This window comes from Scyliorhinus canicula, chromosome 3 (genome assembly GCF_902713615.1).
Source record: "Scyliorhinus canicula chromosome 3, sScyCan1.1, whole genome shotgun sequence".
NCBI lineage: Eukaryota > Metazoa > Chordata > Chondrichthyes > Carcharhiniformes > Scyliorhinidae > Scyliorhinus > Scyliorhinus canicula.
The window spans coordinates 37,492,395-37,519,234 of NC_052148.1; the positions used below are offsets into that span (position 1 = coordinate 37,492,395).

General features: G+C 46.6%; 1 protein-coding gene across 1 annotated transcript; it reads right to left on the reverse strand.

Moving 5' to 3' along the window:
• Nucleotides 1-243: 243 nt before the first annotated feature.
• On the reverse strand, nt 244-24,915 carry spon2b (spondin 2b, extracellular matrix protein). Its single transcript, XM_038793318.1, has 6 exons — nt 24,815-24,915; nt 24,498-24,713; nt 16,887-17,110; nt 4,381-4,572; nt 3,386-3,563; nt 244-739 (listed from the first exon to the last, which is right to left on the reverse strand). The coding sequence occupies exons 1-6, from the start codon at nt 24,822-24,824 to the stop codon at nt 561-563; spliced, it is 999 nt and encodes a 332-aa protein (XP_038649246.1). The 5' UTR covers nt 24,825-24,915; the 3' UTR covers nt 244-560.
• Nucleotides 24,916-26,840: the final 1,925 nt, after the last annotated feature.

A 26,840-nucleotide genomic window follows, 5' to 3' on the forward strand; every position in this document is an offset into this window, starting at 1 on the left:
GCTATTAATTAGCTACTGCATATAACATGCCAGGTAATAAATTCAGATTATAAAATGTTCATTCCAACCATTGTTGATCTTCCCACACAAATACCATCATGGATCAAGAACAAGAACCTGGAAGGCACTCACATGTTGCTATTCACACCAACACTAAAAGGCAGAAAAACTCAAATGCTGGTGTGAAATTGAAATGTACACGGTATATAAATAATTCAAAGATGCTCGGAGTGATTTCCAGGCTGCAGTCCAATCTAAGAGTTTACTCAAGTGATTAGTTTACCGCTGAGTATGGTTTTGAATCATTGCTTACAGTAATTGCTGTACACCAAGATATTGATGGTAAATGAGATGGAGGAAAACTTAAGTCTTCGTTTAGTCAACATCAAAGGGATAGAAAAAGCATTTACATGGAATGACAGTCAGTCTAGTTGTCATTTGAAACCCTGAATCAATGACAATTAGTTAAATTGTTGCATGGGAATCCATCTTTGGCGAGATCCAGCCAATTAAATCCAACAAAGGGTGTCAAGGTGGTCCTTTGTCACCAAGTGTCGCTGTTAGACACAGTTGTGCAGCACACATGGCTCCTCCGCCTGTAGCTCTGGGCATGGATTACCGCTGTTGGCTGGTTTCAGTCGGACGTAGCGAGTGCGGCGCTTCACCCCCATCTCTGTGCATTTCCCCATGCACAGACCCCAGGATGACCAGGTGGAAACCTCACAGTCCAAGGGGGTCTCTGCAATGAACATATCAATTAGTTGCAATTATTTAATCTCAAAGCTCTATTGCAGCAGAAGGAAAGTATATCCCTTATAAATTTCGATGTAAAATGCAACCAGTTTTATTTTTTAAAAATAGTGGTAATAAATTACTTACAATGATTAAACTACAAAGATTTTATATATGAATTGCATCGAATGTTATGAAGTAAATATGGTGTTGTTGCCTGAGGAAGGAGTGTTGACCAAGCCACCAGGGAAACCCACTGTCCTTTGGATAATGGCATAACATCAGGATCTTTTATCTCCCTGTTCAGGAGGTAAAGGACGGGATTCTCTGATGTGTTCCCCAATGGGAGGAAGAATCAGGCGTTGGGGGGAAGAATTGGGGATCAGTGCCCAAACACAATGCCCCGACCACCTCACCCGTGTTGGCGGTGTGAAAGAGAACCACGATGTGCGCTGGCAGGGGGTACATGACCTATTTACATCTATTAATGGACCCGTCACCCGATGCTGCTGCCTCCCATGATTCTCTGATCCCTGTGGCCAGGAATCACGTGGGTGCAGGTCACCTGTGGTCTCAGCAATCGTGAACACGATGTGGTGGACCCTACCATGAGGTCCATCGCATCAGGCCACGCTAGTAGAGACCATCCAAGGGCCATCTCCCCCACCCCAACAAGGCACTGCATCCCACACTTCCTCGAGCAGACTCTTTCCCTCCACCCTATCCCCTTCCACAGGGAGGCCTCTGATGGGGGGAACCCTCCCCAGGGACCCCTGTAATAAGGGGACCATGCACCCCCCAAATCTCCTACCTAAAGGAGCCCCTGACTGGAAGTTAGAGAGTAGTGGGACGCATTATAACCGGAAAGCAACTCACTGTGGCGCAGCTTAGCTGATAAAAGTCAAGAGACCTGCATTAGGATCAATGTAGCTTGCAATGTTGCGGTGTAAATCCCGCCCATTGTGGGCGGAATCTCTTTTTGGCAAATCTGCATATTAGAGCGGCACAGCTAGTTTCACTGTAATATGCAGATTCCCGAGCTACCCAAGGCTTTGGGATTCATCCCCTACGCTTCGGAGACCTCAAGCGAGCACCGTTCAGCACTGCGGGGACCAATGCTTCAGGAGCCTCTTGAGATTGGGACGCCATTTAAAAATAGTGTCCCGATCTCTTGCCACAGAGGAGTTCCGGCGAGCGGACAAAACAAGGCTTTATGCAGCCTCGGCTGCACATTCCCCGCTGAGTACAACGCAGGTCTCGTTGTATAGCCATGTGTTCCCTGCCACTGAGCGCTGGGAAACACGTGGCCAACTTCGTCCCAATTAGTTGAATCGCACCGAGTCTCCTAACCGAAGAATCCTGCCCAAAGCTTTTCATCCAAAGGACAACATCTCTGACAATGGAGCATTCACCTAAACAGCCTCCTTCGCAGAGAGTTTTCACTCAAATAATTCTACATTTTTCTTCACAATTTGGAGTCTTACATTGTCAAATTGGTTTTAAGTTTAGCTGAGAGAAAATTTTATTTGGACTGTTATTAAATTTCCAGAAGCTGTAGAAGTTATTAGTTGTCTGTTTTACCACATGCCCTAGGATGAATAAAAATGGTTGGGTGGAGAAGGGACGAACTAGCCTCTTGATTCATAACTGTGCTTTCATAAATTTTGATTTTAAAATAGCATTTAGTTTAGAGAGCGAATCATAAGTGAAGTGTTGACAATTTCCCTCCTTCACAAAGGGGATGTGAAGCAGGTTACACGTAATTAATCCTGGATCAATTGACAATTTTAAATAGATAATTTAATCAAGCAATTGTTCAGAAAGGGGATTGCAAATTATGATATTTATCAGTCAGTTTACTTTATGGAGACGGGAAGGAAAGAAAGCCATTGATTAGGACAGTCGAGTAAGGACTATGCTTCCATGGAATGTAGGTGTTGCTGGCGTTAGTGACCCATCCCCAATTGCCCTTGCTCGGCCATTTGACAGGGTAGTTAAGAGTCAACCACATTGCTGCAGGTCTGGAGTCAGGTAAAGACCAGACGAGCTAAACATGGCAGATTTCTTTCCCTGAAAGGACATTAGTGAACCGGATGGGTTTTTACAACAATCGGCGATAGCTTCACGGTCACCTTTACTGAGAGTAGTTTTATATTCCAAATGTATTCATCAAGTTCCACCTGCTGCCACAGTGTGATTCAAACCCATGTTGCCAGAGTATTTGCTAGGGCCTCTGCATTACTGGTTCAGTAACATTACTATTTGGGCACCATCTCTCCCCATGAACACAGCAGAAGCGGCAGCCTTGATGGGTTAGATGATCTGTTCCTGCAGGTTTTCTTATATTGATTATTTTGGAGGGCCAAAAAAAAGGGAGTTGGATAAATATTTGTCCGAAAGTGGGAGTTAAAACTACGAGGATTAGTAAAGCGATGGCTAATCAAATAACATATGAAGCACTGAAGGAGGTTATTCAGACCATCCTGCCAGCACTTTTTGAAAGGCTGATTCAATATTCTAGTCCTATCCCAGGTTTGTTGAGCAAATAACATGGAAATCTGGAGTTCAAATCGACCAGCATTGAACAATGTAGACAAAAATAAGACTGTGTTGCAAGTGACGTAGTTTTTAATGGGAGTGTTATACAACTCACCTGACACAGTGTCATCAATCTCATTGCCCATGGGAATAAGGTTGGACTGAGCTGGCAAAATCCCAATTAACCGGTTGTCCTTCAGCTTTGTCAGAAGCACTCTGGCTATCGGAGGGAGTTGTTTCACTCTGGGATAAAAGAATGAGTTTGCAGGGTGGTTTGGTGAGCTTGACGTTACCTGAATGATGAAGTACATCCAACATATCAAGTGTCAGATGAGTGTCAATTTTCTTGACCCATTATGTTAATTACTCAACACACCCTCTTATTTCTTTATACCTTACACGTGGAATTGTATTTCTTTGCCAGTTGACAGTTACTTTAATATTACCAGATTTCTTGTAACTTAGGTAAAATTATCTTTTATATTCACACTAATCATAGCCTCTTTTAACATCTCAATTTAAACCAACACTGTGATTCACAGATTAATATTTGTAAAGAAAGAAACTCAGCTTATATTATGGCCAAAATATCTCCCCTTGTATTTTACGGGAAGTAGGTACAGTGCCACTAGTACCCATAGCCCTTCATCTCCTACTTGCATTGACTGATGATAGGGTACAAAGTCACAGACATATGCTACCCGTCATCTCCAATTGGCACTCTGAACTGTGATGGCATACTTACTGTCCTTCTGTACCTCCAAAAGGGGAAAGCAGTCTATGATCATCTGGGACTATGGTGACTTTACCTTCAAAAGTGTCCTTCCTTATTTGACCCTTGGCAGTGGCTACCTCTTCTTTCATATTAAATCATAGATGCATCACAGCACAGATCAATCCTGTCATAGCCCCACCGCCCCACCGTCCCACCAGCCAACTCCAGGAAGCAAGCATGCAATCTCCTTGGTCTGTACCTCCTCCATTTATCAACTAAGCTATTGGTCCATTTAGAAAGATAGATTGGATATTTTAGATTATTGGAGGTACTGACAAACGTACACCGAATTCCTATTTAAGGAGTGACACCTTAACCTTTCATGATATGGTTACCTCTGTAATAGAGTCCTGGGGAATAGTAGCAAAATTTGGAGAAGAAAAGGTGAAACCGCTGTCTGTCCCGGCATCGTAAGGATACAGGTCTACAGACATTTGCTCTTTCCAGTTATCTCCTTCACATAGATTGATGCTGTCACCACCTACGAACCAATCTGGACTTGGTACAATGCGAACTATGAAGGACATCTAGGAATAAGCACAAAGAATTTGGTTAATCCTTATGTATTCTGACAACGCAAGCAGAACAGTGAGCATCAGCTGGTTGACAGTGCACTACAAACATTTCAACTTGCACAATGCGGATTGATTTTTTTCCTCAGCTAGTTCCCATGCAGTGGGCAGGATGAGAAGGGGAAATAAAAACAAGATGTAATATATAATTTAACATTTTTTGCATTCACGTTCTTTGATTATTCTCTTTTGTTCTGAAAAGGCGGTGTTTGTTATTAGCATTGGGAAGATGCTGGGTCCACAGGTTTCTCGAGTGAACGTGCTGAAGTCACGGAGGCTCACCGTAAGGAAACTGGCCTCAAGAGTTCCAGAAAGCTTACTTCAAATTCTCACCAACTGTGCCCTGCATCACTGCCCCACTTAGTTACTTTTATGTAATTTTATTCTCTGAATGGCTTATGTCTGCGTTGCTGAATGTCTCACAGAAATGGTCTCCACACAGCTTTACAACTTCTGTGAGAAAGGTTTCCTGACCATACAATCCATCAGGGTAGCATGGTGGTTAGCATAAATGCTTCACAGCTCCAGGGTCCCAGGTTCAATTCCCGGCTGGGTCACTGTCTGTGTGGAGTCTGCACGTCCTCCCCCTGTGTGCGTGGGTTTCCTCCGGGTGCTCCGGTTTCCTCCCACAGTCCAAAGATGTGCGGGTTAGGTGGATTGGCCATGCTAAATTGCCCGTAGTGTCCTAATTAAAGTAAGGTTAAGGGGGGGGTTGTTGGGTTACGGGTATAGGGTGGATACGTGGGTTTGAGTGGGGTGATCATGGCTCGGCACAACATTGAGGGCCGAAGGGCCTGTTCTGTGCTGTCCTGTTCTATGTTCTATATCATCTCTTATGACAGTATCAGTATTTCCAGTTTGTGACTCCTACTTGCAATTCCCTTTTCCATCTTTATTTATGTTTGACTGCCGAATGGGATGGAGGGTCAGATTGCTCAGCCAAATATGCAGATGACACTAAAATAGGTGGGAAAGCAAGTTGCAATGAGAAAATGAGAAATTTACAAAGGGATACGGAGAGGTTAAGTGAGTGGGCCAAAGTTTGGCAGTTGGAATTTAACGTGGGTAAGGGGGAGGTTAACCATTTTGGTCAGAGGAGTAAAAAGGCACATGACCTAAATGGAGAGAAACTTCAAACTGCTTCGGTGCTGAATTTTCTGGGTGTCCTTGTGCACGAATTGCAGAACGTTAGAAGGTAGAGCAGGTAATAAGGAAGGCAAATGGAACTTTGGCATTCACTGCTAATGGAGTAGTGTATAACAATAGGGAAGTGCTGATACAACTACATAGGGCATTGGTGAGATCACATCTGGAGTACTGCACACAGTTTGGTCTCCTTACTCGAGGAAAGACAAATGCATTAGAGGCGGTACAGAAAATGTACACTAGATTGATTCCAGGGCTGAAGATGGTCTTACGAAGAGAGACTGGGCAATTTAGGCCTATACTCGCTGGAGTTTAGAAGAATGAGAGGAGATCCCGGCCTTACATTAGCTTTGGCAGCACAGTAGCACAGTGGTTAGCACTGTTGCTTCACAGCGCCATGGACCCGGGTTTGATTCCTAGCTTGGATCACTGTCTGCACATTCACCCCCTGTCCACGTGGGTTTCATCCGGGTGCTCCAGATTCCTCCCGCAGTTCAAAGATGTGCAGGTTAGGTGGATTGGTCATGCTAATTTGCCCCATAGTGTCCAAATGTTAGGTGGGGTTTCTGGGTTAGGGGGATAGAGTGGAGCTGTGGACTTAGGTAGGGTGCTCTTTCAGGAGCTGGTGTAGACTCGATGGGCCGAATGGCCTCCTTCTGCACTGTAAATTCTGAGATTCTATGATCAAGTTGAGGTATAAAGGATGTTATAGAGGATTGACAGGCTTGACGTAGAGTGGATGTTTCCCCTTGTTTGGCATTTTAGAACGAGAGGCTATAGTTAAAGGCTGAGAAGTGGCAGCTTTAAAACACACAGAAGGAATTACTTCGCTGAAAGGGCCATGAATCTGCAGAATTCTCTATCCCAGGAATGCAGTGGACACCAAATCTGAGGAGATTGATATGTTTTTTAAATTAGTAGCGGGATAAAGGGTTATGTGGAGCAGGCAGGAAGGTGAAGATGAGGCAATGAAGATGAGCCATGATCGTATTGAATAGCAGAGCATGTTTGAGGAGTTACATTGCCTGCTCCTCGTTCTTATATTCAAAGCAGGTTTTTTTTTTAAATACTCCATTACATAAAACAATTTGCAGGGGTGAGTGAGAAAGGTGAGGTAGTGATGTCATTTCATCTCATTACTGTATTCATCTCTACACACAGGATGAAGTGTCTGACTCTTGCTCCTATGTTTCTTCCCACGCCTGCAAAGTTTGTGTTACCATGGTGACAATAGCCCTTTCAAGCAAAAGAATTGCCCTGCTAACCTTTCATCTTGCAAACATGATTCAATGTAACTGGAAACACAGCAAAATGTAATCTATTTAACATATTAATCTATCCCTCCTGGCCCATTGGGTCAATTTACAAATTCACAATTCCAGTACAGAACTTCATGACAGGGTGCTTTTGACGAACTGGGAATAATGCACAATATGCCTTATCACGTCGATTAAAATTAGCTCATGTGATGAAGGGGGGGGATAAGGAGGAAGAGAGCCGGTCAGCAGGAACAACTCTGGGAGTCAACTAAGAAGCAGGCAAAAGACGACAAATGCCGTCTTAAACAGGGATGATGTGAGGGTGGGGAGTGAAACAGCAGGTCGGAGGAAATGGGGGAGAAATATGGGGCGGGATTTTCTAATAATGGGGCTATGTCCCACGCTGGCATGAAAACCGGCACAAACGACTCCGGCGTCAACCGCCCCCGAAAGGGAGGAATTCTCACCTTTCTAGGGGGCTAGGTTGCCGCCGGAGTGGTCCCCGCAGCTCCAGCCGCCGCGGAACGGCCCGTGCATGCGAGGAACAGCCGGCGTATTTCCGTGCATGCGCGGGGCTTCCCTTCTCTGCACCGGCCCCCGGGCAATATGGCGGAGCCCAACAGGGGCCCACCGCAAAATAAAATAGGCCCCCACAGAACCAGCCCGCCCGCCGATCGGTAGGCCCCGATCGCAGGCCAGGCCACTGTGGTCCGCCCCCCCGGGGGTCGGAGCCATCCACCCCCTCCCCCTCCAGGACGGCCCCCGCCTACTCACCTTCCAGGTTCCGCCATGTGGGAGGTGATTAATCCACGCCGGCGGGACACGTCCAACCTCATTGGCCACTCGGCCCATCGGGGCCCGGAGAATCGCCGGGGGGGCAACCCCTGACCGGGGTGGCGGGAATCCCACGGGCACTCGAGAAATGGCGCCGGAGAATGGTGAAGACGGCGTCGTCGTGGCGGGGTGCGATTCTCACACCCCCCCCCCCCCAGGGAATTCTCTGACCCGAATCCAGGCCATGCTGTCCAAATATTGTGGTATTTCAGTAATAAACGTTTAGCAAACCACCCGTCATAAACGGTCACAATTTATCCATGCGAAATATCAAGGGACATGTGCAGCATTTAAACTGGACTTCAAAAGGGTGAAAAACTGTACTAATGTTCATTATACCCGCAGCTTAACTTCTCCCCAAATGCCTGACCGATATTCAGGAGAAAAAGGCTGCTAGTTTTCAATGCTAATAAGATGGAATGCCATGAAGTGGACGATGCCTTGAAGTGGGCGGACAATCGATGCCGATTGGGCTGTCAGTATACAGATAGATGCTCAGGAGGATCTTTCCTGGAAATGTAAAGGAAAAGTGTTCACCAGCTTTTGCATTAATCCTTGAATATTTCCAAGGACTTCTAATGTTAAGATTCTGTTGGCAATTTCAAAACCAATAATGCGCACAAGATCAGCAACGAGCGACATAGCTTCAAGAATTGTACTAACCTGAACACTATTTTCTTTTGACGCATAAACACTGGATAAAGAGCTCTATTGTACAGTTAACCTCAAATCTCAGGAGACATGGACTCACTGGCTGGGTCAGCATGTATTGCCCACCCCCAATTTCCCTTGAACTGAGTAGTTTGTTGTGGATCTGGACTAGTAATCAGGAAACCCAGGAGAATGCTCTGGGGACCCAGGCTGAAATCCCACCACAGTATGGGCGGCACGGCAGCACAGTGGTTAGCACTGTTGCTTCACAGCCCCAGGGTCCCAGGTTCAATTCCCACTTGGGTCACTGTCTGTGCGGAGTCTCCACGTTCTCCCCGTGTCTACGTGGGTTTCCTCCGGGTGCTCCGGTTTCCTCCCACAAGTCCCAAAAGACGTGCTGTTAGGTGAATTTGACATTCTGAATTCTCCCTCTGTGTCCCCGAACAGGTGCCAGAATGTGGCAACTAGGGGATTTTCACAGTAACTTCACTGCAGTGTTAACGTAAGCCTACCTGTGACAATAACAAAGATTATTATTACAGATGGCAGGAAATCTGGAATTAAACATTTGATAACATGAAACCATGGTTAAATGTTGTTGATAAAAATCATCTAATTTCATTAATGTCCTTTAGGGAAGGAAATCTGCCACCCTTCCCTAATCTGGCCTACATGTGACTCCAGGCCCACAGCAATGTGGCCGTCTCTGAAATGGCCAGGTAAGCCTAAGTCAAAAAGGAATGAAACTGGCCAGACTACCCGGGTAGATTTTGAACTAACTACCCAAGACTGGGCATCCATGAGACACTGCCATCCATCAACAGCAGAGCAAGAATTCCATACAACCATAATCTGTAACCACATGGCCCAGCATATACCCCACTTCATTGCCATCAAACCAGGGGATCGACCCTGCTTCAAAAGTGCAGGAGCAGCATCTGGCGCACCAAGAAATTAGGTTTCCAACTTAAAGGTCACAGTCTGAGGATTCAGAGTAAACCATTTCGGACAGAGATGAGGCGACATTTCTTCACCCAAAGAGTGGGGAGCCTGTGGAACTCATTACCACAGGAGGTAGTTGACGCTAAAACATTGAATATATTCAAGAGGCGGCTAGATGTCATATTTGGGGCAAATGAGATCAAAGGCTATGGGGAGAAATCAGGATTAGGCTATTGAGTTGGATGATCAGCCATGATCGTGATAAATGGCGGAGCAGGCTCGAAGGGCCAAAAGGCTTCCTCCTGCTCCTATCTTCTATGTATCTATGTATGTAACCTGCTAACTGGTGCTCAGTTTGGAATTCACCAGGATCACTCAGTTCCTGACTTCAGCCTTGGTTCAAACATGGACAAAGGAGTTGAACTCCAGAGGTGAGGTAAGATTGACTACCCTTGACATCAAGGCAACACTTGACCGAATGCAACAAGACCAGGACAGTATCCAGGCTTAGATGGACAAATGGCAAGTAACATTTGTGTCACAGGTGCTAAGCAATGACCATCTCCAATAAGAGAGAATCTAACCATCGCCCCTTGACACTCAATGGCATTACCATCACTGAATCCCCCACTATCATCTTGGCTATTACCATTGACCAGAACAGAAACTGAAGCCATATAAATCTGATGGCTACAAGAGCAGATCAGAGGCTAGGAATCCTGCAGCAAATATCTCAACTCCGGACTCTCCAAAGCCTATCCACCATCTACAAGGCACAAATCAGGAGTATGTATTGGAATACTCTCCACCTGCCTGGATGAGTGAAGCTCCAACAACACAAGGAGCTTGCCACCATCCGGTACAAAGGAACCCGCTTGATTGGCGCCCCATCCACAAATATTCATTCCCTGCAACTGACGCACGGTGGCAATAGTGTACACCATCTATGTACTACAGGAAATTTTCAAGGCTCCTTCAACAGCCCCTACCAGAAAAAAGGGCAGAAGACACATGGGGACTCAGCCACCTCCAAGTTCCCTTCCAAGTCACATAATAACCTGGCTTGGAAATATATCACCGTTCCTTCACTATTGCTGGGTCAAACTCCTGGATGTTCCTCTCCAACACCACACCAGTTCAAGAAAGAACTCCGACCACCTCCTCAAGGGCAATTAGGGATGAACAGTAAATGCTGTTGTGGGGATTGATGTCCACATCCCATAAATAAATTAAAAACCTGAGAGATATTCTACACAAAAATGGTGAAAAAAATGACTATTTCAAACAACGGGGTATATTTCATTTTAATTAGTCCATGAGACCGATCTGGTTTGCAAGGCATAACGGCCATCGGGAATCCCGGGGGAGGACACTCCCAGGAGATACCGGCCGCGTTGCGCCCCTGTTCTGGCAGGATGCGGCCCTCCATGTGCGATCAGTCTTTCCAATTTGATGCATGCAAGATCTCAGACTACCCACTCAAATTTGTTTCGGCCCGAGTCCCATTCACTAGCAGCTGTATTTCATCCAAGGTCCATGGATATAGTTACCACCAAGGCACATGTCAATGAACCCAATTTCATTTGGGTCACGACAGTCCTGATGGCTCAGAATTGCGGGAAACTCCCTTTTCAAATCCCTTTAAATAGCCCAGTGGGACCTTGCAGCACAAAACACAGCAATTGGTCTTGTTCAATCCACAATCTCTTACCCCTCCTGTCTTTAGCTGTATGTCTTTCACAACTGTATAACACGCACAGTAACATGGTACTCTCCAATCCATTTTGGTCTTAAAGGTTGGCATTGCGCAGAAAGATGGGATGCATTTATATTGATTTCTGAGAAGCAGCACTGAGCACAGTATACTTATATAGGCAATGACACCAATTGCTAGTATGGGGAACTGTGCAGAGTGAAGCAGCAGTCTGCACTGGACATACCTCGTTCATGAAACTCCTTTTGTTTGTCAGCCTCTGTGCCTCCGAGCATCAATCCCGTGGACACAAAATTGGCGATGAGGACATTGAGCATCGGAGAGGGGAACATAATCATTGGCAAAGTACAGAATTTGAGACACATTGATCATAGGCTAAGGATTTTGATGAAAATAAATTGAGGCACAACACCCAAGATATCGTACAGGATTTCCAGGAAATCCAAAATCTAGAAGAATCGAGTCCGTCTGCAACATGAGCCAAACTACCTTATTGAGAATGCTATTTTAGTAACAGGTCAAGCGTTTGTGTTGATAATTCTAATAATTTTGGTACGTTACCTACAGCATCTAATTTAAGAAGTTGGGGTCACTTGCCAATAGCTGAGTACGTCAAGAGCTGATTGTGAGAAGTCTAAAAGGTGGGGAATTGTAAGAAACAGTAGCGTCATAGAATTGTAAGCCAGTTGAGATTTCTCAGCAGTCTGCAAGAACTAACACTGAACAAGGTTAGTCATGTTGAATGAGGGCTTACCACAAGGACCCATTAAGTGGCCAAAGCCATGAAGAATAAACCTCTTGCTGTTCAACATTTTTTGTTGGTGGGTATCCCACTCTGCTATCTGAAAAACGCAGCAGGGAATTTGTTCTCATCAATGTTGACTGCCCCACAATTATTTAGCAAGCATTATTTGGCTGAAGGCTGGACTTCCGCCATCACTGTGAAGGAAGGCCCATCTCAGTGCGGCCAGCCAATCAGATGGACCGGCAGCTCAATCATCTCAGCAACGCCACTGGGAGTGTTGGTCACTGGTCAAACATGCAGTCCCCTGAGGCAAAGATCCAGGAGATAGGATGCTAGCAAGTGTGGGATGGTTCATTGTTGGGACCGGAGGGGTGGCACAAATGGCAGCTGGATCATAGTAGGAAGGGAAAGAGTATCCCAGACCTTGAGTGTGGGCATGTGCTCGGGAAAGGGGACCCATGGGAGAGGTGTCTCACCTTCCCAATTGAGGCCCAAGTAGGGCCCCCCCCCACCCCTCCTCTCCCCCCCATCCCTCGTCTCCCCCCCACCCCTCCTCTCCCCCCCCCCCCCCCCCCCCCCCCACCACCCCTCCTCTCCCTTTCGTCCTTGTCCTTAATCCTCTTCCACAAAGCCTCAAGATAGAGTTGGGAAAGGAAGCAGCCCTGAAGAGGTCAGTGGGGGGCACCTTAGGCCTCACCCATCTCACTCGTGTAAAATTTCAGACAGGTCGGGGCAAACAGCAGGAAGCACCCAGGAAATTTTATGGGCTCCTTCCCACCTACCTGAAAACCTGAAGTGGGGGCCCATAGATTTCTGTCCAAAATGTCTATATAAGAGATAAGCGAAAAGATGATCACCTGTGTACCTTAGGTTATGTTTGAATGCACAAACATAATTAAAATGAATGATTGGTGTGCAATATCCACTGACCCCCAAAATAAGGTGTATGAATGATGTGCGATATCCACTGACCTCCAGAATAACAAGTTAGAGCAGTGGTTGATAAACCATTCTCACCTGTTGCAGGTTGGATGTCTACTGATGGGTGTTCGCTTTTCAAGATCACTCAACAAAACTCTTGACCCATTTTGTTCCAATTAAGGAGCAATTTGACATGGCCAATTCACCTACCTTGCACATCTTTGGATTGTGGGGGTGAGACCCATGCAGACACGGGGAGAATGTGCAAACTCCACATAGACAGTGACTCTGGGCCAGGATCAAACCTGGGCTCTCAGTGCATGAGGCAGCAGTGCTAACCACTGCGCTGCCCTTCTTGACCCTTTTAGGTAACCTGCCATCCTTGATGAAATGTTACAATTCGGCACAAGATTCCATTTGTACTGGCTCCTTTTTTAATTTTTCAAGTGCACCTTAAGAGCAGGCTTCTTCCCCCAAAGGTTGAGCCTTATTATTTGACCAACCAGGTATCTTGCATGCAAAGAAGCTTAGCAGGATGCTCAAGAGGTATCAAACCAAGGAACTGAAAATTCTACATGTTGAATTTCTGTTTGCCTGGCTCTCTCCTCCCATTAGACAAAACCTAGGAGTCAAGTCCTAGGGATACCCAAATGTGGATATAGATTACATTCAGGCAGTGCATGTTAAAGCAGAAGCTTGTTGATAGAACGTCCTACGCCTTGTCCATTAGAGAATTAGCATGCAGGATTGTCAGGAGCAAATAGAAAACATTCCATTGAGGCCCTTCTCCTCCCCCACCCCCACGGAGATCGGAATACCCTCCCTCCCACATAGAGAGCTGGACACCTCCCCACAGAGAGATCGGGACGCCCCCCCCCCCCCCCCCCCACCCACCGAAGAGTTGGGAGCCCTCCCAAGCATATGAACCGACGGACGGCACATTAGTTAGCACAGTTGTTTCACAGCACCAGGGTCCCAGGTTCAATTCCGCTTGGGTCACAGTCTGTGCGGAGTCTGCATATTCTCCCCATGTCTGTGTGCGTTTCCTCTGGGTGCTCCGGTTTCGTCCCACAGTCCAAAGATGTGCCGGTTAGGTGGATTGGTCATGCTAAATTGCCCATAGTGTCCAGAAAGGTTAGGTGGGGTTACTGGGTTACGGGGATAGGGTGGAGGTGTGGGCTTAGGTAGGGTGCTCTTTCCAAGGGCTGGTGCAGACTTGATGGGCCGAATGGCCTCCTGCTGCACTGTAAATTCTATGAAATTGCAATCCCCAGGGATGATGTGGACTCCAGGTTCCATTCGTGAATCTGCTTGGTTGTCGTAGTTGATTGCCACATCTACCATGAAGGACTGGCTTGCGTCAAGTTGTGAATTGCCAGGATTATCCCCGAGCCTGTAAAGCCACAAATAATCAACAACTCTCCACTGCACCTCAGATTGTAATAACGCTGCATCGCACCTTCACCCAGTTACCATTCATTCCCATTTCCAGCAGGCACCAGTACAAGTGTAGATTACCTATCATTGCCTAGCTCGACTCAGCATAATAGAGACAACAATCCAGTGAACCTCCTGGCCTGCATTGCCCACTGATTTACTGATGAATCTGTTACTTCTGTTTGATCTGCAAGGACACCACACTCCTATTGTCTCCTCATTTCTATGACAATAAGTGGGCTAAAGCAATTTCACGTTGTGTGATGTCTTATGATGAATCCTGGTGAATACATACCTGAGGGATAACTTTAATTACTGTGGATGGTCTAAAATGGGTAAAAAAAACTGACCACTTATAATGTAACATTTGATTCCTTTGTATTTTGAGAGATGTGGCTATAACAGGCGAGGCCAGTAATTGTTGTCTAGCCCCTGCTGCCCTTGAACTCACTGGCTTGCTGGGCCAATTCAGAGGGTAGCTAATAATCAACCACATTACTGTGGGTCTGTCTGGAGTTAGACGTAGGTCAGACCAAGTAAATATGGCAGACTTCTTTTCCTCAAAGGACTGAGACTAGCTTTTATAGTCCAGATTTAGTCATTGGATATAAGTTCCATGAGTTGACATGATGGCAATTGAACCTGTGTCCCCAGAGCATTAGCTGGATTACATTTGGAGAGCTAGCATGGACACAATGGGCCAAATGGTCCCCTTCTGTGTTGTCATCATTCTAGGATAAATCATGTGTCCCAAGAGTAACAATTTTTTAATTAAGCCCCCCCCCCCAGTTTAAGGTCATTCTATTCAATGTTTTAACATATTCATTCAGGTAATTCAGAGAAGATGAAATCTTTCCCAGTAGTGGTCATAGGCTAGGCAACACAAGCAAGTGGACACACAAGAGAATCAAAACAGAAAATGATGGAAAGACTTCAGCATCTAAGGAGATAGAAACAGAATTAACGTTTCGAGTCTGGATAACTCTTCGTCAGAACTGGAAAGGACTGAAATAGGATGACCAAAGAGCAAATGCTGGAAAATCTCAGCAGGTCTGGCAGCATCTGTAGGGAGAGAAAAAAAGCTAATGTTTCAAGTCCAGATGACCCTTTGTCAAAGCTACAGATGCTGCCAGACCTGCTGAGATTTTTCCAGCATTTTCTCTTTGGTTTCAGATTCCAGCATCCGCAGTCATTTGCTTTTATGGAAATAGGATGACATTTATATGTAGTGGGGTGGAGGGGATGTGGAGCAGTAAGGACTGGATATAGGGCCAGTGGTCGGTGGAGACTAGGGAAGAGATGGGCAGCATGGTAGCACAGTGGTTAGCACTGCCGCTTCACAGCTCCGGAGCCCCAGGTTCAATTCCCGGCTTGGATCAATGTCTGTGAAGAGTCTGCACGTTCTCTCCGTATCTGTGTGGGTTTCCTCCGGGTGCTCCGGTTTCCTCCCATAAGTCCCGAAAGACGTGCTGTTCAGTGAATTGGACATTCTGAATTCTCCCTCTGTGTACCTGAACAGGCGCCGGAATGTGGTGACTAGGGGCTTTTCACAGTAACTTCATTGCAGTGTTAATGTCAGCCTACTTGTGACAATAAAGATTATTATTATTATTACTACAAGAGATTGACAGAGATGTTGTGGGACAAAAAGACAAAGGGAATGTAAATGGCGTGATCATGGATGGCTAAGAAGGGTGCTGATCAGAATGTGTTACTGGCAGAACAAAGGTACGCAGTGTGTCAACCTGAACATGGACCAAATGGCCCTGGTGGGGTGAAGTGGGGGGGAGGGAAGACGACGATGAGGGGAAAACAGATTGATGGATGAAAATAAAATGGATAGAAATTTTTAAAAGTGAAGATGGAGGAGGGAGTTCACAATCTGAAGTTACTGAACTCAAAATGTTAAAGTCCGTAAGTCTGTAACATGCCTCGTCAGAAAATGAGGTGTTGTTCCTCCAGTTTGCATAGGGCTTCACTGGAATAGTGCAGCAAGTCAAGGACGGGTATGAGCGAGCAGGCTGGTGTCTGGGTCCTGCTTCCGGACGGACCAAAGGTGTTCTGCAAAGCGGTTACCCAGTCTGCGTTTAGTCTCTCCAATGTAGAGTAGACCACATTGGGAGCAGCGAATGCAATGGACCAGATTGAAGGAGGGGCACGCGAAGCGCTGACTGACTTGAAAAGAGTGTTCAGGGCCCGAGATGGTGAGAAGGGAGGCGGTCAGTTGTGCTCGAGTTGGCGGCACTGGTAGAGGCTGATCCCCCCCCCCACCCCACCCCACTAATGCAGTATAAACCTCATCATCTGTCCAATTTCTCCAGCTCTGACAAAGACTCAACCAGACTTGAACCGTCAACTCCTTTCTCTCTCCACAGATGCTGTCAGACCCGCTGAGATTTTCCAGCATGTTCCCGTCTTTCTTTCAGATTCCGGCATCTGCAGTAATTTGCTTTTAACGTCGAGTCCATGTGACGTCTTCAGAGCTGAGGAAGATTCATACGGACTCAAAACATTTACTGTTTCTCTCTCCACAGATGCTGCCAGACCTGCTGAGTCTCTGCAACATTTCCTATTGTTATTTCAGATTTCCAACATCTGCAGTATTTTGAATTTTACTCACAAGGGGATGCCTGGCATGCACGTCAAATTCAGTCGAAGTCTGTGCTATGCCGTTTGGGATAGCTGGTGCCGAGAAAACTCCGTAGACACTCTGGATTTTCTCGCCTGATGCTTCCACCTCTCGCATCAAAGACCACGCCTCACCTTTCTCTGCAAATTCCCGCACTCCATTGCTGGCATATTCACCCACCCGCCACATGTGGTAGTCGCTGCTGTGGGTGACCACTGTTTTAGGAAGAGGGAAATAAAATGTTTCAGTAATTTAATCGCGTGAAAAAAGTGTTCCATGATATTGTGCCTCAGAAGAAACCGCATAATTTTTTTTTTTTCAAGGGACCTGGGAGTCACGGGCCAGTCCAGTGTTTGTTGCCTGTTCCCAATTGCCCCTTGAATTGAATGTCTTGCTGGGGCCTTTTCAGAGGGCAAGAGTCAGCCACATTCCTGTGAGTCTGGAGTCACGTGTAGGCCAGATCAGATAAGGACAGTAGATTTCCTTAGACCATAGAATTCCTACAGTACTGAAAGAGACCATTCGGCCCATCGTGTCTCCACCAACCATCTGAAAAAGCACCCCACCTAGGCACACACCTGCCCCATCCCTGTAACCCCGTAATCTCACCTAACCTACACATCATTAGACACTAAGGGGCAATTTAACATGGCCAATCCACCTAACCGGCACAGTTTTGGACAGCGGGATGAAACCAGAACACCCATGCAGACAAGGGGAAGAAAGTGCAAACTCCGTACAGACACTCCAGGCTGGAATTGAACCTGGGTCCCTGGCACTGTGAGGCAGCAGTGCTAACCACTGTGTCACCATGCAGCCCTGACATTATTGAGCCAGGTGGGTTCTTACGACAATTCAAGACAGGGAGCCTATTCGATAGCCCCATATCTCTGCGCGATACCAGGCAGCCAATGTTGCCTGACTAAGGGAAGTGGGCTCCCTTTTAAGATCGGGGGAGGGTGCGTGAAGGAGGTGGGGGATGATCCAAGCTTTTGCTTCCTTCACTAAAGAACAGCTTTACAAAAATCATCAGCGCTCTTTGCCAGTATTCAAGAAGACGCGTGCTTATATAACTATTTTCTTCATGACATCGGCACATCACAAAGCACAGTGGGCAGCATGGTAGCACAGTGGTTAGCACTGTGGCTTCACATCGCCAGGGTCCCAGGTTCGATTCCCTGCTGGGTCACTGTCTGTGCGGACTCTGCACGTTCTCCCCGTGTCTGCGTGGGTTTCCTCCGGGTGCTCCGGTTTCCTCCCACCGTCCAAAGACTTGCAGATTAGGTGGATTGGCCATGGTAAATTGCCCTTAGTGACCAAAAAGGTTAGGAGGAATTTTTGGGTTACGGGGTTACAGGGATAGGGTGGATGTGAGGGCTTAAGTGGGTCGGTGCAGACTCAATGGGCCGAATGGCCTCCTTCTGCATTGTATGTTCTATGTTCACATCTCAGCCAATGAGTTACTAATGAAGCAGTTACTGTCGTCATGTCGAACAACACAGCAAGATCCCACAAAGATCAGCTATTAAACTGCTTCACCCGAGGACAGATGAAATCCTCGTATAAAATCTCACCCAAAAAGGGTACTATACCAAGCCACCCAAATTACATCAACTACAACAGTGAGCCAGGGACTTCCAGTGCACCTACGGAGAACAACTCAACAGCTAATTTCAGGATGCACAAATAGAAACATACACAGAGAAACAGAAGCAGGAGGAGGCTATTCAGCCCTTCGAGCTTGTTCTATCATTCATTATCATCGAGCCTGCTCTATCATTCATTATCATCGAGCCTGTTCTATCATTCATTATCATCGAGCCTGCTCTATCCTTCATTATCATCGAGCCTGTTCTATCATTCATTATCATCGAGCCTGTTCTATCATCAATTATCATCGAGCCTGCTCTATCATTCATTATCATCGAGCCTGTTCTATCATTCATTATCATCGAGCCTGTTCTATCATTCATTATCATCGAGCCTGTTCTATCATTCATTATCATCGAGCCTGTTCTATCATTTATTATCATCGAGCCTGTTCTATCATTAATTATCACCGAGCCTGTTCTATCATTCATTATCATCGAGCCTGTTCTATCATTCATTATCATCGAGCCTGTTCTATCATTCATTATCATCGAGCCTGTTCTATCATTCATTATCATCGAGCCTGTTCTATCATTCATTATCATCGAGCCTGCTCTATCATTCATTATCATCGAACCTGCTCTATCATTAATTATCATCGAGCCTGCTCTATCATTCATTATCATCGAGCCTGCTCTATCATTCATTATCATCGAGCCTGCTCTATCATTCATTATCATCGAGCCTGTTCTATCATTCATTATCATCGAGCCTGTTCTATCATTCATTATCATCGAGCCTGTTCTATCATTCATTATCATCGAGCCTGCTCTATCATTCATTATCATCGAGCCTGTTCTATCATTCATTATCATCGAGCCTGTTCTATCATTCATTATCATCGAGCCTGCTCTATCATTCATTATCATCGAGCCTGTTCTATCATCCATTATCATCGAGCCTGTTCCATCATTCATTATCATCGAGCCTGTTCTATCATTCCTTATCATCGAATCTGCTCTATCATTCATTATCATCGAATCTGCTCTATCATTCATTATCATCGAGCCTGTTCTATCATTCATTATCATCGAGCCTGTTCTATCATTCATTACGATCACGTTTTTAAAATAAATTTAGTCACCCAATTCATTTTTTCCAATTAAGGGGCAATTTAGCATGTTCAATTCACCTACCTTGAACATCTTGGAGTTGTGGGGGCGAAACCCACACAAACACAGGGAGAATGTGCAAACTCCACACGTTCACATTGCGCTCATGGTTGATCATTATGTTCAATACCCTGATTCCACCTATAACTCCCCCCCAAAAGATGAGCATGGAGCGTTTTCTCCTACCTACCCCACCCCCACGATGAGCATTGGAGCATTTTCTTCTACTTTGAAGGCAAAGATACAAGCAAGGTGGATTCAATCTTTTCATTAAGCCTCAAGTTGTTTTTAATTCTTTCATGGGTCGTGGGTGGCGTTGGCTAGGCCAGCATTTGTTGCCCATCCCTATATACCCTTGAACTGAATGCTGGGCCATTTCTGAGGGCAGTTAAAAGTTAACCACATTGATGTGGCTCTGGAGTCAGATGTAGGGTTAGGACAACAGATTTCCTTCTCTAAAGGTCATTAGTGTGGATTTGATAATGTGATGGTCACCATCCCGAAAATAAAGGATACCCTGCTCCACAAATAGCACATTTTTAAAGAAAAAAACAAATTCTATTTGTACCCAACAATATTTTTGGATATCAAAAAGGGACATGAACTTCTGAAAAAGAGATGTCCTCGAAAAAAGAGTTGGTGTGAGAGGTTGGTTTATCCCTATGAATATGCACACACCAAGATGGAAGCAGGAAGGAACACCGTTAGACAAGCCAATTCAAGGGATACATTAAATGACAACAACACTCAAGGGGACAAAGAAGGTCAAAGGCCAAAGCTAAGTACAAATGAAGCATAGAAAGGATGAAAATACACCCAAGACACTACCAATCAGGTCTGTTCCCATTATATAGAGACCGAGTAAAAAGGTAGTGAAAGGGAACATTACATGCAGTTATATATGCCTTTCATGATCTTCGCTGCCCAAGAGTGCTTTATGGCCAATGAACTGTTGTAGGGAATGTGGCAGCCAGTTTGTGCACAGCGAGTTCCCTACAAATAGTAATGTGATAATCAACAGACAATCTGTTATTTTGTGATGTTTGAGGGATATAAATAATGGCCAATGCTTTGTACTGCCATTATAATCTGGATCTTTGGGTCACGGATAGACGTGGCCCATCTTCACTAGACAGATGGCAGTTTTATTCTGGCACTTGCTTTAAACCAATCAATTAATATTAGTTAGAGTAGGTGTGTTACTCCTGAATTATTCCATCCTATCGAGAGACTAGCACATGTCTATCTGATATCATTGTTACATCATCTATGCCATTCATCAACATATCAATTCTACTAACCCATTACTCTACAGCTCGGGCACCAGGGCTAACTCCCATGCTCTTCAAAAGTGTCTGGGACTTCCTGATGGGCTGGAGTACCTCAAACTAGTTTTAAAGTTAACCTTTTCAGAAAAAGAACATTTCCTCTTCCTCATTTTTATTTGAAGGCATGTAGATTCACCAACTAATCTTGTCCTTCCTTATTAAAATGGACATTGCTCCGCTTTAAAAATACTGAAGAGCAGAATAGTTATTGGTTTTAATGGGTCACACGAAGGACCACACCTCCGACAGTGCAGCATTCCCTCAGTACTGACCCTCTCTCTGACATTGCAGCATTCCCCCAGTACTGACCCTCTCTCTGACATTGCAGCATTCCCTCAGTACTGACCCTCTGACAGTGCAGTATTCCCTCAGTACTGACCCTCTCTGACAGTGCAGCACTCCCTCAGTACTGACCCTCTGACAGTGCAGTATTCCCTCAGTACTGACCCTCTCTGACAGTGCAGCACTCCCTCAGTACTGACCCTCTCTCTGACATTGCAGCATTCCCTCAGTACTGACCCTCTGACAGTGCAGTACTCCCTCAGTACTGACCCTGTCTGACAGTGCAGCATTCCCTCAGTACTGACCCTCTCTCTGACAGTGCAGCATTCCCTCAGTACTGACCCTCTCTCTGACAGTGCAGCACTCCCTCAGTACTGACCCTCTGACAGTGCAGCACTCCCTCAGTACTGACCCTCTCTCTGACATTGCAGCATTCCCCGAGTACTGACCCACTGACAGTGCAGCATTCCCTCAGTACTGACCCTCTCTCTGACAGTGCAGCATTCCCTCAGTACTGACCCTCTGACAGTGCAGCACTCCCTCAGTACTGACCCTCTCTCTGACATTGCAGCATTCCCTCAGTACTGACCCTCTGACAGTGCAGCATTCCCTCAGTACTGAACCTCTCTCTGACATTGCAGCATTCCCTCAGTACCGACCCTCTCTCTGACAGTGCAGCATTCCCCCAGTACTGACCCTCCGACAGTGCAGCATTCCCTCAGTACTGACCCTCTCTCTGACATTGCAGCATTCCCTCAGTACTGACCCTCTGACAGTGCAGTATTCCCTCAGTACTGACCCTCTCTGACAGTGCAGCACTCCCTCAGTACTGACCCTCTCTCTGACATTGCAGCATTCCCTCAGTACTGACCCTCTGACAGTGCAGTACTCCCTCAGTACTGACCCTGTCTGACAGTGCAGCATTCCCTCAGTACTGACCTCTCTCTGACATTGCAGCATTCCCCCAGTACTGACCCACTGACAGTGCAGCATTCCCTCAGTACTGACCCTCTCTCTGACATTGCAGCATTCCCTCAGTACTGACCCTCTGACAGTGCAGTATTCCCTCAGTACTGACCCTCTCTCTGACATTGCAGCATTCCCTCAGTACCGACCTCTCTCTGACAGTGCAGCATTCCCCCAGTACTGACCCTCCGACAGTGCAGTATTCCCTCAGTACTGACCCTCTCTCTGACATTGCAGCATTCCCTCAGTACCGACCTCTCTCTGACAGTGCAGCATTCCCCCAGTACTGACCCTCCGACAGTGCAGCATTCCCTCAGTACTGACCCTCTCTCTGACATTGCAGCATTCCCCCAGTACTGACCCTCTCTCTGACAGTGCAGCATTCCCCCAGTACTGACCCTCTCTCTGACAGTGCAGCACTCCCTCAGTACTGTTCCTCTCTCTGACAGTGCAGCATTCCCTCAGTACTGACCCTCTCTCTGACATTGCAGCATTCCCTCAGTATTGACCCTCTGACAGTGCAGCATTCCCTCAGTACTGTCCCTCTCTCTCTGACATTGCAGCATTCCCTCAGTACTGACCCTCTCTCTGACATTGCAGCATTCCCTCAGTACTGACCCTCTGACAGTGCAGTACTCCCTCAGTACTGACCCTCTGACAGTGCAGCATTCCCTCAGTACTGACCCTCTCTCTGACAGTGCAGCATTCCCCAGTACTGACCCTCTCTCTGACATTGCAGCATTCCCCGAGTACTGACCCACTGACAGTGCAGCATTCCCTCAGTACTGACCCTCTCTCTGACAGTGCAGCATTCCCCCAGTACTGACCCTCTGACAGTGCAGCACTCCCTCAGTACTGACCCTCTCTCTGACAGTGCAGCATTCCCCCAGTACTGACCCTCTGACAGTGCAGCATTCCCTCAGTACTGACCCTCTGATATTGCAGCATTCCCTCAGTACTGACCCTCTGACAGTGCAGCATTCCCTCAGTACTGACCCTCTCTCTGACAGTGCAGCATTCCCCCAGTACTGACCCTCTGACAGTGCAGCATTCCCTCAGTACTGACACTCTGACAGTGCAGCATTCCCTCAGTACTGACCCTCTCTCTGACAGTGCAGCATTCCCTCAGTACTGACCCTCTGACAGTGCAGCACTCCCTCAGTACTGACCCTCTGACAGTGCAGCGCTCCCTCAGTACTGACCCTCTGACGGTGCAGCACTCCCTCAGTACTGAACCTCTGACATTGCAGCACTCCCTCAGTACTGACCCTCTGACGGTGCAGCATTCCCTCAGTACTGGAGTCTCATAAACCCCTCCCCCAGTGCTTAGCTTTCTCAGATTTAACTGGAGGTTTATGGAAGCAGTCACATTCTGTGTCTCAAGGATAACTGATTAATGGTTAAAAACGCCATCCAACAAAATAAATGCAGCTAATGTTATACTACAACTTACCACATTACTGATTCATAAGGATGGTTCTGCAACTGAGGAACATCAATTAATTGGAGCGGCTTTGAAGAGAAGGTGGAAAGGAGAAGATTTGATAGGGGTATCCAAAAACCATGAGCAATCTGGGCTGTTCCCAATGGGGGAAGGATCCAGAACCAGGGGACACAGATTGAAAGTTATTGCGGAAAGACAACCGGAGCATTAGCTGAAAAAAAGAGTGGCAGGGCTACGGAAGGCAGTAGGGGAGTGACACTGGCTGAGAGGGCCATCACAAACAGGACGGGCCGAACGCCGAAGCCGTTCGAGAGATTTCAAAGGGACGATTAAAATTGCAATGACTTACAGAATGACATGGGCGGCTCCAAGTAGAGGTTAACGTTTTCTCTGGAGATACGTCCATCCTTGGGTCGATTAAAAGGAGTTCTCAACAGGACAAAGTAACCGAAGCCAGAGTGCCGCCTGGGACAAACTGAGAAACCCTTTCCCGACCGCTAGGAGGCAGTGCGATCCTCAAAGTAAATCTTTCCAAAGTCCATTGGAAGAGGAGCAGATCCCATTTGGACCAGGGGAGGAGGATATGATTTATGGGGCGAAATTTAGATGGGGGGGGAGAAAGTTATTTATTTAAAATGGCTAATTAAAAAAATAATAATAATTTGGTTTTAGAGGCAGTCGAGCCCATCAGAAGTCCAGGGGACACAATCTACAATTTTTTTTTGGGGGGGGGGGGGGGATGATAAGAAACTTAATTCATGTTTGATGCAACTGAAACTGACTCAAAAGAGCGTCAGAGCTGCCGGAATCACACACTTACCCATCAGAGGAGACCACTGCGCCGGGGGGCGGTAGAGCGGGTACTGCTTGGGGAAGGCGGTGCGGCTCCACTTGCCCGTAAAGATGAGGCTGTACTTGGCTCGTCCCCCTGCGGAACACAGAGGCTCTCCGTCCACCGGCAGGCACCGCACACAGCCCAGCGCCGTTACAAAGAGCGTCCCTAAAACGCTGCACACTGTACAGGTCGCCATGGCTGCTACGAGGGAGGGGGAACAGGGGATCAGTACTTTTTAAGATATCATTGCACATCATTATATTGCACAGTTATATTGCATATAATTATAAAATATTGATTACATTTCACCATTAAAATCACTGCAGGCGACGTCTTTTATACTGGAGCGTATAGATATTTCCACGTTATGTTGCATTGTTAAAGTCTACATTAACTCGTCCTGCCCAAAGAGCGGAGGCTGGTATTAATTCAACACTTTTACAAAATTATTACGGGAGATTATCACAAGGGAGCGATGGAGAAGAAAGTTGTTTGTAGAAAGGTGTTCCCTCCCCAAAGAGATTGAAGAGAGATTTTTTTTTTAAAACTGCAAATGTGGGTAATCAGCTGAAAATGCACGCAGTCTCTGATAACTTTCTGTACCAATGCAACAGTGCAGCATACTCACTGAATGCTGAGTTGGGACTGGAAACCTCTGCACGAGTCAGCTCCGAAACACTGCCTATTTATGCTTCTGCGGAGTTCTCGGTAGTCGAGTGATTGTGGTAACCTTTCGACCTCGCATTGAAAGGGTGGGCAGGCCATAATATCCATTTCGAGATGTTTAGAGGTGTAATATTTCTCCCGCTTTGTGCGTTGTCCAAAGCATCCTTGACACTGATAGGTCTAAACAAGAAATTGTAAAAACGTAAAATCACTCAACAGCAATAGATCATCTTTCGTCCAGAGGAGTTAATTACCGCCCTAAAACTGCCACATTTCCGTTGCGAGTTGCTGTTCTGCAAATCTAGAGTTACAAAACAGGCTGCAGGAACTCTGAAACCTAACGAGATCCACAGTGCACCTATCCGTCGAGCAGAGGAACTATATGTGCCTCCTATTAAAAATAAATAATTTCTCCAAAACGTCAATCCAATGTGACATCAATTCCAGCAGCCTTGAATAATTTGATCACTCTGGCGTTTAGGTCTGTTATTGGCAACAGCGCAATAGTTGCTTCTGAAACCACGTTTTCAACACATGGACAATGGGCCGAATGGCTGAATGTAATATCACCAAATTTGCAGGTAACACAAAGCTAGTTGGGAAGGTCAGTTGTGAGGGAAGCCATGATGTGGAGATGCCTGCGTTGGACTGGGGTGAGCACAGTAAGAAGTCTTACAACAACAGGTTAAAGTCCAACAGGTTTGTTTCAAACACGAGCTTTCGGTGAACCTGAGGAAGGAGCTGTGCTCCGAAAGCTCGTGTTTGAAACAAACCTGTTGGACTTTAACCTGGTGTTGTAAGACTTCTTGTTGTGAGGGAATGCAAAGAGTCAGCCCTTCCTGTCTGCACCAATCATCAAGCAACTCTTTATTCTAATCCCATTTTCCAGCACTTGACATACCATAGCATACAAGGCCAAGTGCTGATTTAAATATTGGTTAAATGTTGTGAGGGTCACTACTGGAAGACCTACTGGACGCAAGTATCCTAGAGAAAGGGAACTGTAGCGACATGTATGACCGACTGGTAGAAAGGGACGACACCGTACTGGACGCAACAAGAATGAAATGGGAGGACGACCTGGGGATTGAGATAGGGTGGGGACTCTGGAGCGAAGCACTGCATAGGGCCAACTCCACCTCCACGTGCGCAAGGCTCAGCCTGACGCAACTAAAAGTGTTACATAGAGCCCACTTAACAAGAAACCGTATGAATAGGTTCTTCCCGGAGGTGGAGGACAGATGTGAACGGTGCCAAAGAGGCCCGGCCAACCACGCCCACATGTTCTGGTCTTGCCCCAGATTTGTGGAGTACTGGACAGCCTTCTTCGAGGCTATGTCCAAAGTGGTGGGGGTGAGGGTGGAGCCATGCCCGATAGTGGCGGTCTTCGGGGTTTCAGTCCAGCCAGATCTATTCCTGGGGAGGAGGGCGGACGCCCTTGCCTTTGCCTCCCTGATCGCCCGCCGTAGAATCCTGTTTGGCTGGCGGACAGCAGCACCGCCCAGAGCTGCAGACTGGCTGTCCGACCTCTCGGAATCTCTCCAAATGGAGAAAATCAAATTCGCCATCCAAGGGTCAGACGACGGCTTCCACAGAACGTGGGAGCCATTCATGCAATTGTTCCAGGACCTGTTTGTGGCCAACGTACAAGAGGAAGAATAG

What these genes read in the sequence shown, in the direction of transcription:
- spon2b (XM_038793318.1), bottom strand. An exon ending in TGCATGCCAGGCATCCCCTT is followed by an intron (nt 4,573 to 16,886) that starts GTGAGTAAAATT and finishes GCTTATTCCTAG; the next exon opens with ATGTCCTTCATAGTTCGCAT. An exon ending in CCCAGGACTCTATTACAGAG is followed by an intron (nt 3,564 to 4,380) that starts GTAACCATATCA and finishes TTCATCATTCAG; the next exon opens with GTAACGTCAAGCTCACCAAA.